Raw genomic sequence first — 12,446 nt, forward strand, 5'->3', positions numbered from 1 at the left:
TGCCCAGCTTTAAATTTCTTATTTTTTTTATGGGGATCAAACCCAGGGTCTCATACATGCTAAACAAGTTCTCTACCACTAAGCTATATTCCCAGCCCAGTTTTTAATTTTTTTGAAAAATTATTTGTGTGTGTGTGTGTGTGTGTGTGTACAAAGTGTGGATGTATAGATCAGAGGTTTTCTCCTACCTTTACATGGGTTCTTAGGATCAAACTCAGATTTCCAAGCTTGTGTAGCAAGTGACTTTACCCTCTGAGCCATCTTGCTGGCCCAGTCTTTTAATATTTTTTTGTTTATTTTTTGCTTTATTTTTATTTTATATGTGTTTATTGTGTGCATGTATACAACTGTACCCATGTCATGCAATGCCCTCAGAGGAAAGAAAAGGGCATCAGATCCCCTGGAACTGGAGTTAGAACGGTTATTAGCTGCCATGTGGGTGCTGGTATTCCAACTTGGGTCCTCTGCAAGAACAGCCAGTGATCTTAACCACCGAGCCATCTCTCTAGCCCTATCTTTTAAATTAAAAAAAAAAAAAAAAAAAAAAAAGCTAAAAAGAAAGAAAAGAAAAAAGCCTTAATTGATCAAATTCATTTAAAAAAAAATGAAGTTTACTCCCTTGAATAAGTTTGTGTACTATCCTGCAAATTTATGCCTATATTGCCATTTTTGGAAAAGATTTTTATAAAGTAGCTTGATTATCTCTTTCCTTGTGAAACATTCTGATCCTTTTGAGAGGTATAATCACTCAAAAAAAAAAAAAAAAAATCACCAAGTAGTTCTTTCTGTGTTGGGGGTCAATACAGGACCGAAGCCTCACGAGTCGGAATCTGATGATCTGGAGGAGGAAGACTTCGAATGTTTAGATAGTGATGATGACTTAGACCTTGAAACACAGGAACCAGGTTCTCTAAAAGGAACTCTTGATAATCTCAAGTCATACATGGCCCAGATGGACCAGGAACTGGCACACACCAGCATTGGCAAAAGTTTTACCACCCGAAAGCAAGTGGTAAGTATGTGTTTAACCTCTTTCCCTTTCTAAATCTATTATGTATGAAAGTCAAAATCATATTTCATCTGAGTTTTTCCTTTCTTTTGTGAGATTTGAAATAAATGAGAGTGCTAATTTTGTTTATTTATTTATTGGGGCTAGGAGTTGAACCCAGGGTCTTGCACATGCTAAGCACACAGTCTCTCACTAAGCTATACTCAGCCTCAAGAATGCTAGTGCTTTTTCCTAACACTGGTAGGATGAAAGATTACAAGGGCCAGGCACAGTGGCATATACCTATAATTCCTAGCTACTGAAGAGACTGAGGCTGGGGGAAACCGATTATAAACTTTATTTTCTAAATAGAAACTTACTTATATTATTTCTTCCTTTTCCTTCCCCCTTCTCTCTTTCCTTCTTCTTCCTTTTCTTTAGCTTTGGTGTGTTGCCAAACTGATCTTAAATTCCTCCCACCTCAGCCTCAGCCTCTTGAATAGCTGAGACTGCGGGATGTGCCACTGTGCCTATAATTAAAGTTTGTTTTTTGTTAATGTGCGTATTCTTTTTTTTTTTGGTCTTTTTGAGACAGAGTCTCCCTGTAGCCCCAGCTGTCCTGAAACTCACTATGTAGACCGGCTGGCCTTGAACTCACAGAGATCTGCCTGCCTCTGTCTCCCAAGTGCTAGTATTAGAGGCTTGCGCCACCACGCCTGGCCCGTGAGTATTCTTTTTTAAAAAAGGATTTTTATTGATTTTCTGCAAATTTTATACAATATACTTTGATTATCTTTAGATTCTCTTCCCATATACTCTGCATATATATTAAGGCCTATCAAGTAAAATTTGTGTCCCCAAATGCCCTTCAGTGGGGGACCATCCACTGGAGCCTTGTTACCCTATCTAGTGTCATACCCTTAAAGAAAGCTGACTCAAGCCAGGCATGGTGGTACATGCCTGTAGTTCCAGCACTTGGGAGGCAGAGGCAGGCAGATCTCTGTGAGTTCAAGGCCAGCCTGGTCTACATAGTGAGTTCCAGGACAGCTGGGGCTACAGGGAGACCCTGCTTCAAAAAGACAAAAATTAAAAAAAAAAAAGCCGACTCTCCTCCCAGCAGTTGTTTGTTGCTAGTAGTTGGTCAGCTAAGGTTGGAGTTTCTTACCCACTCTCCACTTCTGTGCTGAGATTTTGTCTGGCTTGAGCTTTTATAGGTTTTGTGCATGCTGTCACCATTGCTGTGAGTTCATATGAGTAACTTCCCAGCTGTCTGAAAAATTCTGTTTCCTTGTGGACATCTACCACCTCTGGCTCTACAGTCTTCCCACCCCCTCTTCCACTATGATCCCTGAGCTTTGGGTGGCAGAGGTTAGACATAGGTGTCCTATTCAGGGATAAATACTCTGAAGTCTCTAATTCTCTGCGCTTTGGCCAGCTGTGGCTCTCTGAGTTAATCACAATCTGCTGCATGAGAATGCTTCTTTGGTAAGAGCTGCGAGATGTGTTAATATTCTTTCTGCACCCTGTTGCTATGTTTCCTGAGCCTTAGGTACAGAGGTTGCATTGTAGATAGGTCACTTGGGGCTGGGCACTTCACAGATACTTATTCTCTGTTTAACCAGTTGCTAAGCTTCATAGTAATTTCCATCTGCTACAAAAGAAGCTTCTTTGATGAGTGGTGAGAGGTGCACTTGTCAGCCTCCTTGGTAGCTCTGTAGCCAACTATGTTCTTTTTCTTTTCTTTTCTTTTATTTTTTTAATTTTATTTTGCGTGTATGCATGTATTGCCTACATGTAGGTAAGTGTACCCATGTCATGCAATGCCTGCAGAGGTCAGAAGAGGCTGTCGGATCCCCTGGGACTGGAGTTATGGACAGTTGTTAGCTGCCATGTGGGTGCTGGGATTCGAACCCAGGTCTTCTGCAAGAACAACCAGTGTTCTTAACCTCTGAACCATCTCTCCAGCCCCCTGTGTTCTTTTTTAAAAAAAACAAAAACAGCCGGGCGTGGTGGCGCATGCCTGTAGTCCCAGCACTTGGGAGGCAGAGGCAGGTGGATCTCTGTGAGTTCAAGGCCAGCCTGGTCTACATAGTTCCAGGACAGCTGGGACTACAGGGAGACCCTGTCTCAAAAAGGCAATAAAAACAAAAACAAAAACAAAAACAAAAAACATTTAGTTAACTGGGCTTGGTGGCACACATCTTTAATCCCAGCACATGGGAGGCAGAGACAGGCAGATCGCTCTGAGTTCCAGGCCAACCCTGTCTCAAAAAAAAAAAAAAAAAAAAAAAGACAAACTCCAAAAATCAAAGAAAGCATTTGGTTCTTTTCTTGAGATTTATTTTATTTATTTATGTATATATGTCTGTGTGAGCGTATGTGTGTGTGCAGGTATGCACAACTGTGGGGGTGCAGCATCAGAAGAGGGCATTGGGTCTCTGAGCTGGAGTAACAAGTGTTTGTGGGCTTGTTACTTGGGTGCTGGATCTGACTCTGGGTCCTCCTGATTGTATAGCAAGTGCTCTTTACTGGTGAACCATCTTTACAAGCCCTATAATTATATTCTTTATTCTATGATCTTTCAGGATTTCAAGTGAAGAATCATAATATAGGGACTGGAGAAATGGCTCAGTGGTTAAGAGCACTTGCTGCTCTTTCAGAGGACCCAGGTTCAATCCCCAGCACCCAAATGGCAGCTTACAACTGTCCATAACTCCAGTTCCAGGGGATCCCTCTTCTGGCTTCCATGGACATTGCATACATGGGTGTACTTACATGCAGGCAAAACACTCATACACATAGTATAAACTGGGCATTGTGGCACATGCCTTTAATCCCAGCACTTGGGAGGCAGAGGCAGGCGGATCTCTGTGAGTTCAAGGCCAGCCTGGTCTACATAGTGAGTTCCAGGACAGCTGGGGCTACAGGGAGACCCTGTCTCAAAAAGACCAAAAAAAAAAAAAAAAATCATAGTATATGCAAATTAGTGTGTCAATATACACTACAACTATTCTATTATAAACAGGTTTTTTTTTTCTTTTGTGTGTGTGTGTGTGTGTATGTGTGTAGGGGTAGAAACACAGCCTTACTTAATAGCTCAATCTAGACTTGAAAGTGTGCTGGGATTATAGGCATAAGCTACCATCCCCAGCAATAAGTGAATTGGTTTGGTTTGAGATAAAGTCTCCTTCCAGTCTGGAACTTGCTATGTAAACCAGGTTGGCCTTATCTCACAGAGATCTACCTGCCTCTTCCTCCTGACTGCTGAGATTAAAGGTGTATACTATTACACCTGGAAAAGTGGATTTCTTTTTTTTTTTTAAGAGAGAAGAGGGGCTGACGAGATGGCTCAGTGCGTGAGGGCACTTGCTGCCAAGCCTAAGAACCTGAGTTCCATCTCTGGAACTCACCATGGCATAAGGAAAGAACTACCTCCTGCAAATTGTCTTCTGACCTCCACATGTCACTGTGCACACACATAAGCAAAATAAATTAAAAAAAATTTTTTTTTTGGTCTTTTTGAGACAGGGTCTTCCTGTAGCCCCAGTTGTCCTGGAACTCACTAGGTAGACCAGGCTGGCCTTGAACTCACAGAGATCCACCTGCCTCAGCCTCCCAAATGCTGGAATTAAAGGCATGCACCACCATGCCTGGCAATAAAAATTTTTTTAAAAAGAAAAGGATCTTAAATACTCAAATCAAATCGTAATTGTTTTCTGTTCCTTTAATTTAGAGCTGAATTTAGAATTCATCTCCCATTCACATATTTGTCCTGGTGCTTAGGCTAGCACTGCCTAGCCCACCAGAGGCATTATGGGAAGAGCACAGACCCTAGAGTATCATGGACCAGAGTTTGAAGTGTAGCTCCACCATCCATGTGAATGTATCCATTAACTAGTAATCCACATATCATAGAGTGAGCATTAGTACAAGAAGACACAGCAGTCAAGTCCATGATAGCCACTGGTTCATACTAACTACGTTTACTTTGATCTCTAGACAACATCTAAAACTGTCCTTTTCAGTATCATTGAAACCTAATAGAAACCATATGTTAAATTTCATTGTGAATATAAACCACCCAAGGATCTTTTTTAAATAGAGGTTTTTGTTTTTATTAAGCAAAATGGTTGAGGCCTAGAATTTTGTTTCTTTTTTTTTTTTTTTGAGACAGGGTCTCCCTGCAGCCCCTGCTGGCCTAGAACTCACTCTGTAGATCAGACTGGCTTCAATTTCACAGAGGTTCACCTGCATCTGCCTCTGGAGTGCGGGGATCAAAGGCGCCAGCCACCACATCCAACTCTTTTTTGTTTTGTTTTGTTTTGTTTTGTTTTGCTTTGCTTTGCTTAATCTAGAGGTTTGATTAGGCAGTATTTCTGTTGTTAGGGAACGTGTCCTACCATGCCTGGCTCTTCCTTAATTCTGCTTCATCTCATTTGGGCTATTTCAAAGTAGGGACAAAAATATTCAATCTGTAGAAACTTTTTAAAGAAAGAAGTATCTCAATCTTTAGAACCAAATTTCTTTTTTGTTTTAAAATTTATTTTTTTAATTTATGTGTATATGACTACACACATGCTTACAGGTGCCTGGAGAGGTCAGAAGAGGGTATGGAATCCCCTAGAGCTGGCATCAAAGGCAGTTATGAGCCACCCAATGTGGGTGTTGAGAACTGAACTTAGGTCCTTTCCAAGAGCAGCAAGTGTTCCTAACCACTGAATTAAGTCATGTAGTTTATTAGAGCTCCCTTTTTTTTGGGGGGGGGGTCTTTCTGAAACAGGGTATCCCATTAGCCCCAGCTGTCCTGGAACTCACTATGTAGACCAGGCTGGCCTTGAATTCACTGAGATCTGCCTGCCTCTGCCTCCCAAGTGCTGGGACTAAAGGTGTGCGCCACCACGCCTGGCTTAGAGCTCACTTTTTTTCTTTTCTTTTTTGAGACAGCACTATGTAACTTCTGGCTGGCTTGGACTCACAATGTAGACCAGGCTGGCCTTGAACTCATGGAGATCTGCCTTCCTCTGCCACCCAAGTGCCTCTGCACACAAGGTGTGTGCCACCATACTTGGCTTCATTTTTACTTTATGTTGCCAAGGATTAAAAATTTCATTTAAATTTGGAATTCAAATGTATATTATTGCTTAGTTATTGCTTTATACTGTAGCCATCATCTAATGTAAGGGGATATTATCTCATGATTTTCTTTTCCCTTCAGAGTAAGGAAACGCCTTCTCAGACTGCAAATAACAATTCAGATGAAGATTCTGGCGCAGACGACTGTGCTGTGACACCAGTGGATGTAGACCTGAACCTGGTTTCAAATATACTGGAATCCTACAGCTCCCAAGCTGGACTGGCAGGACCCGCTTCCAACCTTTTACAGAGCATGGGAGTGCAGCTGCCTGACAACACTGATGACAGACCCCCAAGTAAGCCAGTGGAGGATTAGCCAGCCTGTCCACTGTGCTGTCACTGTAAATAAAGAGAGTCCAAGTTTGGTCATTTCTAGTTGATTCATTTTGGAAAAATGTTTCTTCCTTACAAGTTTCAGATGTGTCTTCTAAACCCCAAATATTGTCCTCTTTACAAGCCTTGTGATCTAAACTCAGGTACATAAGGTTGTTTGGTTTATTTTCTTTCTTTTTTTTTGGTCGTTTTGAGACAGGGTCTCCCTATAGCCCCAGCTGTCCTGGAACTCACTAGGTAGACCAGGCTGGCCTTGAACTCACAAAGATCCGCCTGCCTCTGCCTCCTGAGTGCTGGGATTAAAGGTGTGTGCCACCATGCCCAGCCCAAAGTATTTATTTAATTTCTCCTTTAGGAATATTCTTCCTCAGGTCAAAATTCTAAGTTGACAAAATTCCAACTCACACCTTTTATTTTTTTTTTAAGATAGGGTGTGTATAGCCTATCCAGGCTCACCTGAAACTCACTATTTAGACCTGACTGGCCTCAAACTCAACAGAGATCTACCTGCTTCTGCTTCCCAACTGTTAGGATTAAAGGTATGTACCACCACATGAGGCTCACATTCACTTTTTTAAAACATATTTTTATTATTTTTATTTTGTGTATGAGTTGCTGCTTGTGTGTATGTAAGTGCATTTGTGTCATGCAGTGCTCACAGAGGTCAGAAGAGGGTGTTGGAGCCCCTGGAACTGGAGTTATGGATGGTTGTTAGCCACCATGTGGGTGCTGGGATTTGAACCCAGGTCTTCTGCAAGAACAACCAGTGCTGTTAACCACTGAGACATCTCTTCAGCCTTGTATTCCTTTTTTTTTTTTTTGAGACAGGGTTGCCTTGTAGCCCCAGCTGTCCTGGAACTCACTATATAGACCAGGCTGGCCTGAACTCACAAAGATCTGCCTGCCTCTGCCTCCCAAATGCTGGGATTAAAGGCATGCACCACCATACCTGGCTGCATTCACTTTTTTAAAGAGGCATAAAATATCGAGTCAGGAAGTTTTTATACATGTACTTGTAAATCAAGATAAAGAACTTGTTTTTTTATTTTTATTTTTTATTTTATGTGTATGAGTGTATTGCCTGCATGTATGTGAGTGCACCTGTGTTGTGCAATGCTGCAGAGGTCAGAAGAGGACTTCAGATTCCCCTGGAACTGGAGTTAATAGCCATCATGTGGGTGCTGGGACGCTGAGCCATCTCTCCAGGCCCAAAACTTATTTTTTATTAAACTTTTAGCATGTAGAACATGCTTCTTAAGGCATTTTCATTTTCACACATGTTGTCTCTGTACTTTGCTTCTGTTCATCTCATTGCCTTGTTCCTCTCCCCACTCCTGAGATCTGCACATACATATACATAGATATTCTGCATGAGAGAAATGTATTTGTTTTTACCTCCATTGCCCTCTCTTCTTGCCCCCATCAATTCCCTTCTACTTTCATGTCATATGTATGTATGTATGTATGTGTGAATGAGCTTATTTCTTTCTAGTTCACTGAGACAAGGTCTTGTGCAGTCCAAGGTGGCCTTAAATTTGCCATGTAGCTGAAGATGTCCTTGAACTTGATCCTCCTAAGTGCTGGCCCCTAAGAGGGGCCATCACACCCCTCTTTTTATTCTTACTGTATCCGGTTAGTATTATCCTGTGAAGGAAAAGTGAAGAACAGGTGTCTTTCATAGCCATGACCAAACCCGCAGATTCTACAGTCCCTTATGCAAAATGGTGTAGTGTTTGCATTTGTCTCCCATTCTCCTCTTCAGTTAAATCATTTCTGATTACTTTTAATAACTAATGCAATTGTATATGTGATGTAAATAGTTGTTAAGCCATATTGTTTAGGGAATAATGACATGGAAAAATATGCTGTTGGGCTACAGAGATGACTTTGTTGGTAAAGTACTTGTCACAAAAGATTGAAGACCAGAGTTTGGATCCCCAACACCAACATTAAAAGCTAGATGTGATGGCATGCACCTGAAATCCCAGCACTAGGGTGGTGGAGGTAGAGGTGGAGAGCTATAGAGGGAAGGCACCTGATTGATTTCTGACTGCCACATGCACACACATTTGCACTTGTGAATGTATACACATACACACCACACACATAAAACCATACTGTCAATGTTTACAAATGTAATTTTTCCCCAAATGTTTTCACTTCATGATTGATGAATCCAAAAAGGTTGGAACCCATGGGTGCAGAGAGCCTGCTGAAAGTCCAAACTGCCCTCTCTAGCAGCCAAGAGAGCAAGCAGAAAAACAGTACTACAGAGTTCATATTTGAGAAACTACCAAAAACACCACACTCCTGTTCTCACAGCAGTGTGAGCTGAGGGCAGAGTGTTGCATACTGATTTCAGAAAAGCATCGGGGATAGTGAGGCAGCTTGGTGGTTAAGAGCACTGGCTGCTCTTTCAGAGAACTGGGGATTCAGTTCCTGGCACCCACATGGTGCTCACAACTCCCATAACACCAGTTCCAGGGGATCCAATGCCCTTTTCTGGCTTCTGAGGGCACAAGGCACACGTGATTTACATACATATATTCAGGCATCGCATATACATAAAATACCTACTTTTTTTAAAAGCAGAAAGCTGGGCAGAGAGAGCTTAGTAAAGTGCTTGCCACACCTACATTCAATCCCCCAGAATCCATGTAAAAAAGCTGAGCATGGTGGCTTGTGTATATAATCGTGGCACTGGGGAGGAAGAGGCAGGTGGATCCATGGAGCACACTGGTCAGCCAGCCTAGCCTAATCAATGAGGACTAGGCCAGTGAGATCCTAAAAATGGAGTCCTGAAAATGACACCTGGGGTGGCCTCTGGCCTCCACACACACATATGTACACATATGAACACACATCCATATATACACACATAAGCATTTGTGAAAAATATTTTTTTTATTTATTATTTTTATTTCATGTGTATGTGTGTATTGCCTGCATGTAGGTAAGTGCATCCATGTCGTGCAGTGCCGAGGAAGGACAGAAGAGGCTGTCAGATCCCCTGGAACTGGAGTTACAGACAGTTGTTAGCCGCCATGTGGGTGCTGGGATTCAAACTCGGGTCTTCTGCAAGAACAGCCAGTGTTCTTAACTGCAGCCATCTCTCCAGCCCCGTGAAAATGTTTTTATTGCAAGACATTTTAATATTTTAAATTATCTAAAAATGTTTCAAGTAAATACATTTTAAAATTTATATTTTATGTATATGAATTTTTTAACAACATGTATATAAGTGCACCTGTGTTGTGCACTGCCTACAGAGGCTAGAAGAGCACGCTGGATCCTCCAGAACTAGAGTTAAGGACAATTGTTAGCCAGTATGTGGGTGCTGGGACCCAAACCCAGGTCCTCTACAAGAGCAGCTAGTGCTCTTAAGTACTAAGCCATTTCTCCATCCCCATAGACAAATTTATTTATTTATTTTTTCTTTTGAGACAGGGTCTCCCTGTATCTCCAGCCGGCCTAGAACTCGCTATGTAGACTAGACTGGCCTTGAAGTCACAAAGATCCATCTGCCTTTGCTGGGATTAAAGGCGTGCACCATGTTAAGGTTCTGTCCCAGCTTGATTATTGTGGGGGTCTCTCCCTCTCTTCGCGGGTCGTTGGCAACCGGTCCACGAGGGCAGGGGGAGCAGATAGGCTTTGGTTGATCCTGTGGGAAAACACAAGCCAATCTCCTCCCTGTGGTCAGCAATGGATCTGGTCCTTTCCAGAGTCCATCAAAGGGGTCCCTCCATCTAACCATGATGGGTGGTACGGGGTATGTCTGGGCCCAGTGTCGGGTGATGGGGGGGCATCAGACCCTTGATATATATTAAGTACATTAAGGGTAAACAAGGCTAATGTTAATTGAATATTGGGAGAATATGTTGTTTGAGCCTGTCTTTTTAGTTGGTCTTTTAAGGTTTTATGTGACCTTTCCACAGTGGCTTGTCCTTGTGGATTGTACGGGATGCCAGTGTGATGGGTGATTTTCCAGGCTTCACAAAAATTTTTAAATGAGGAGCTGGTAAATGCTGGGCCATTGTCTGTCTTTAGTTGTGCAAGGAGGCCCATGATGGCAAAGGATGAAAGCATATGATTTATTAGCTTTTTTGAACCTTCACCAGTCTGGGTAGTAGCCCAGAGGAAGTGAGAGTAAGTGTCTATAGTTACAAATACATATTTCTGTCTGCCGAATTGGGGGACATGAGTTACATCAACTTGCCAGAGGGCATTAGATTTTAGTCCTCTAGGATCTGTGACACTGGCAGGGAAGGTTCCAGCGGTGGCTACTTTATCTGCTATGGCATTTCCTTCAGTAAGAGGTCCTGGGAGAGAGGAGTGGGACCTGATATGTTGGACAAATAAAGGAGCCACTCTTTTTTTGTAATACTGTGGAAATTTTAATTAGCAGAGGTGAGATGGGGTTACCATCTATTTTAATAAAGGAACGACCTAGCCATGGGAGTAAATTAGCAGCATAAATGCTGTCAGAATAAAGGTTGAAGGGTTTATCAATCTTATCAAGAGCCATATAGATGGCAAAGAGCTCTTTAAATTGTGGGGATTTATCAGATAGAGGTTGAAAATATATCATAGGTGGGTCATTAGGGGAGTCATGTATGACCAATGCTGCCCCCTTTTTTCCTCCATCTGTAAAGGCTGTAATAGTATTTTTAATGGGTTTGTGGCAGAAGAGCCGAGGTGGGAGCCAGCGAAATACTGGAATAACCAACATCCATTTATCTTTGGGATAGTGATTATCAATTTGTCCTGGGAAGCCTATTAAGCTAATTGAAAAAGAGGAGTGATGTTTTAGGAGCCATTGTACATCTGATAATGGGAAGGGGATAATAAGGGTATCAGGTTCTTTCCCTATAATTTGTAGGGTTCTCTCTCTTCCTTGACAAATCATAGATGCAAGAGTGTCTACTTCTGTAAGAAAGCAAGGAGCACCCCCTACTGGCATGTGAAGCCATCCTAGTACTCCGTGTAGCTAATGAATTGCTCTCACCATGGTGGGGGTGGAATTAAAAATTAAGAATTGAACCGGTAGCTTGGGGTCATATCTGGCTAGTGATGCCTTTTGGAAGTGGTTGTTAATTATTTGGAGAGTATTTTTTGCATCTGGGTTTAGATACCGTCTGGAGGCTGGGTTTTTGTCTCCCTTTAAGAGATCAAAGAGTGGCTATAATTGATTTGTGGGGATGGAAAGCAGGGCCTTAGCCAATTAATGTTGCCCAAAAAGCTCTGAAGGGAATTAAGGGTAAGTGGATGGGGGACATCCAGGATACGTTTAAGGGGCCTAACAGTAGTAGGCATTATTTCAGTCCCCAGGAAGGTAATGGGGGGAACTGATTGTATTTTATTTGTGGCTATCATAAAACCTTTTGTCTCTAGGGTGTTTATCAAAGCATCTTTTAGGTCTTCTAGAGAGGAATCCTCATCTTGCCAGACCAAGAGGTGATCTATGTAATGATAAACGTGTAGGCCTTTTTTTAAAAAGGGGTGCTAGTGCATTTGCAACAGCCTCCTGGCATATTGTAGGGCTATTCACCATACCCTGTGGCAGAACTCCCCATTCATATTGATCAGCTGGCCCAGAATTGTTAATTTTTGGAACTGAGAACGCAAAATGTTGGCAATCATTATTGTGTAAACGGATGGAGAAGAAACAGTCTTTTATATCTAGGACTAACAGGGGAGTATTAATGGGGATGGCAGAGACCATGGGTAGGCCTCTTTGGGGTGATCCCCATATTTTCATGGTTTTATTTATGGCTCTGAGGTCCTTCAGCAGTCTCCATGTCCCTGTCTTTTTCTTTATTACAAAGACTGGGGTGTTCCATCAGCTCCTGGAGGGTCTAATGTGACCCAGCTGTAACTGTTCTTTTACAAGTTGTTGTAAAATGAGTAATTTCTCCCTGGGTAATGGCCACTGTTCCACCCAGACTGGTTCTGTGTTGGTCCAATCAAGGCAGGGAGTATGGTAATCAACAGT

At 42.2% G+C, this 12,446-nt stretch overlaps 1 protein-coding gene across 6 annotated transcripts in view; it reads left to right on the plus strand.

Moving 5' to 3' along the window:
- The window catches only part of Ecd (ecdysoneless cell cycle regulator), a 36,046-nt gene extending 29,556 nt beyond the window's left edge, over positions 1-6,490 (plus strand). For all 6 annotated transcript variants that reach the window (XM_029565138.1, XM_008836611.3, XM_008836612.3 and 3 more), the window contains exons 13-14: positions 807-1,012; positions 6,204-6,490. In XM_029565138.1, the coding sequence (XP_029420998.1) occupies positions 807-1,012; positions 6,204-6,437 (440 nt within the window). In that variant the 3' untranslated portion in view covers positions 6,438-6,490. The remainder of the gene's footprint in view (positions 1-806; positions 1,013-6,203) is intronic.
- Positions 6,491-12,446: the final 5,956 nt, after the last annotated feature.

This window comes from Nannospalax galili, unplaced genomic scaffold (assembly GCF_000622305.1).
Source record: "Nannospalax galili isolate Female #2095 unplaced genomic scaffold, S.galili_v1.0 scaffold1437, whole genome shotgun sequence".
Taxonomy (NCBI): domain Eukaryota; kingdom Metazoa; phylum Chordata; class Mammalia; order Rodentia; family Spalacidae; genus Nannospalax; species Nannospalax galili.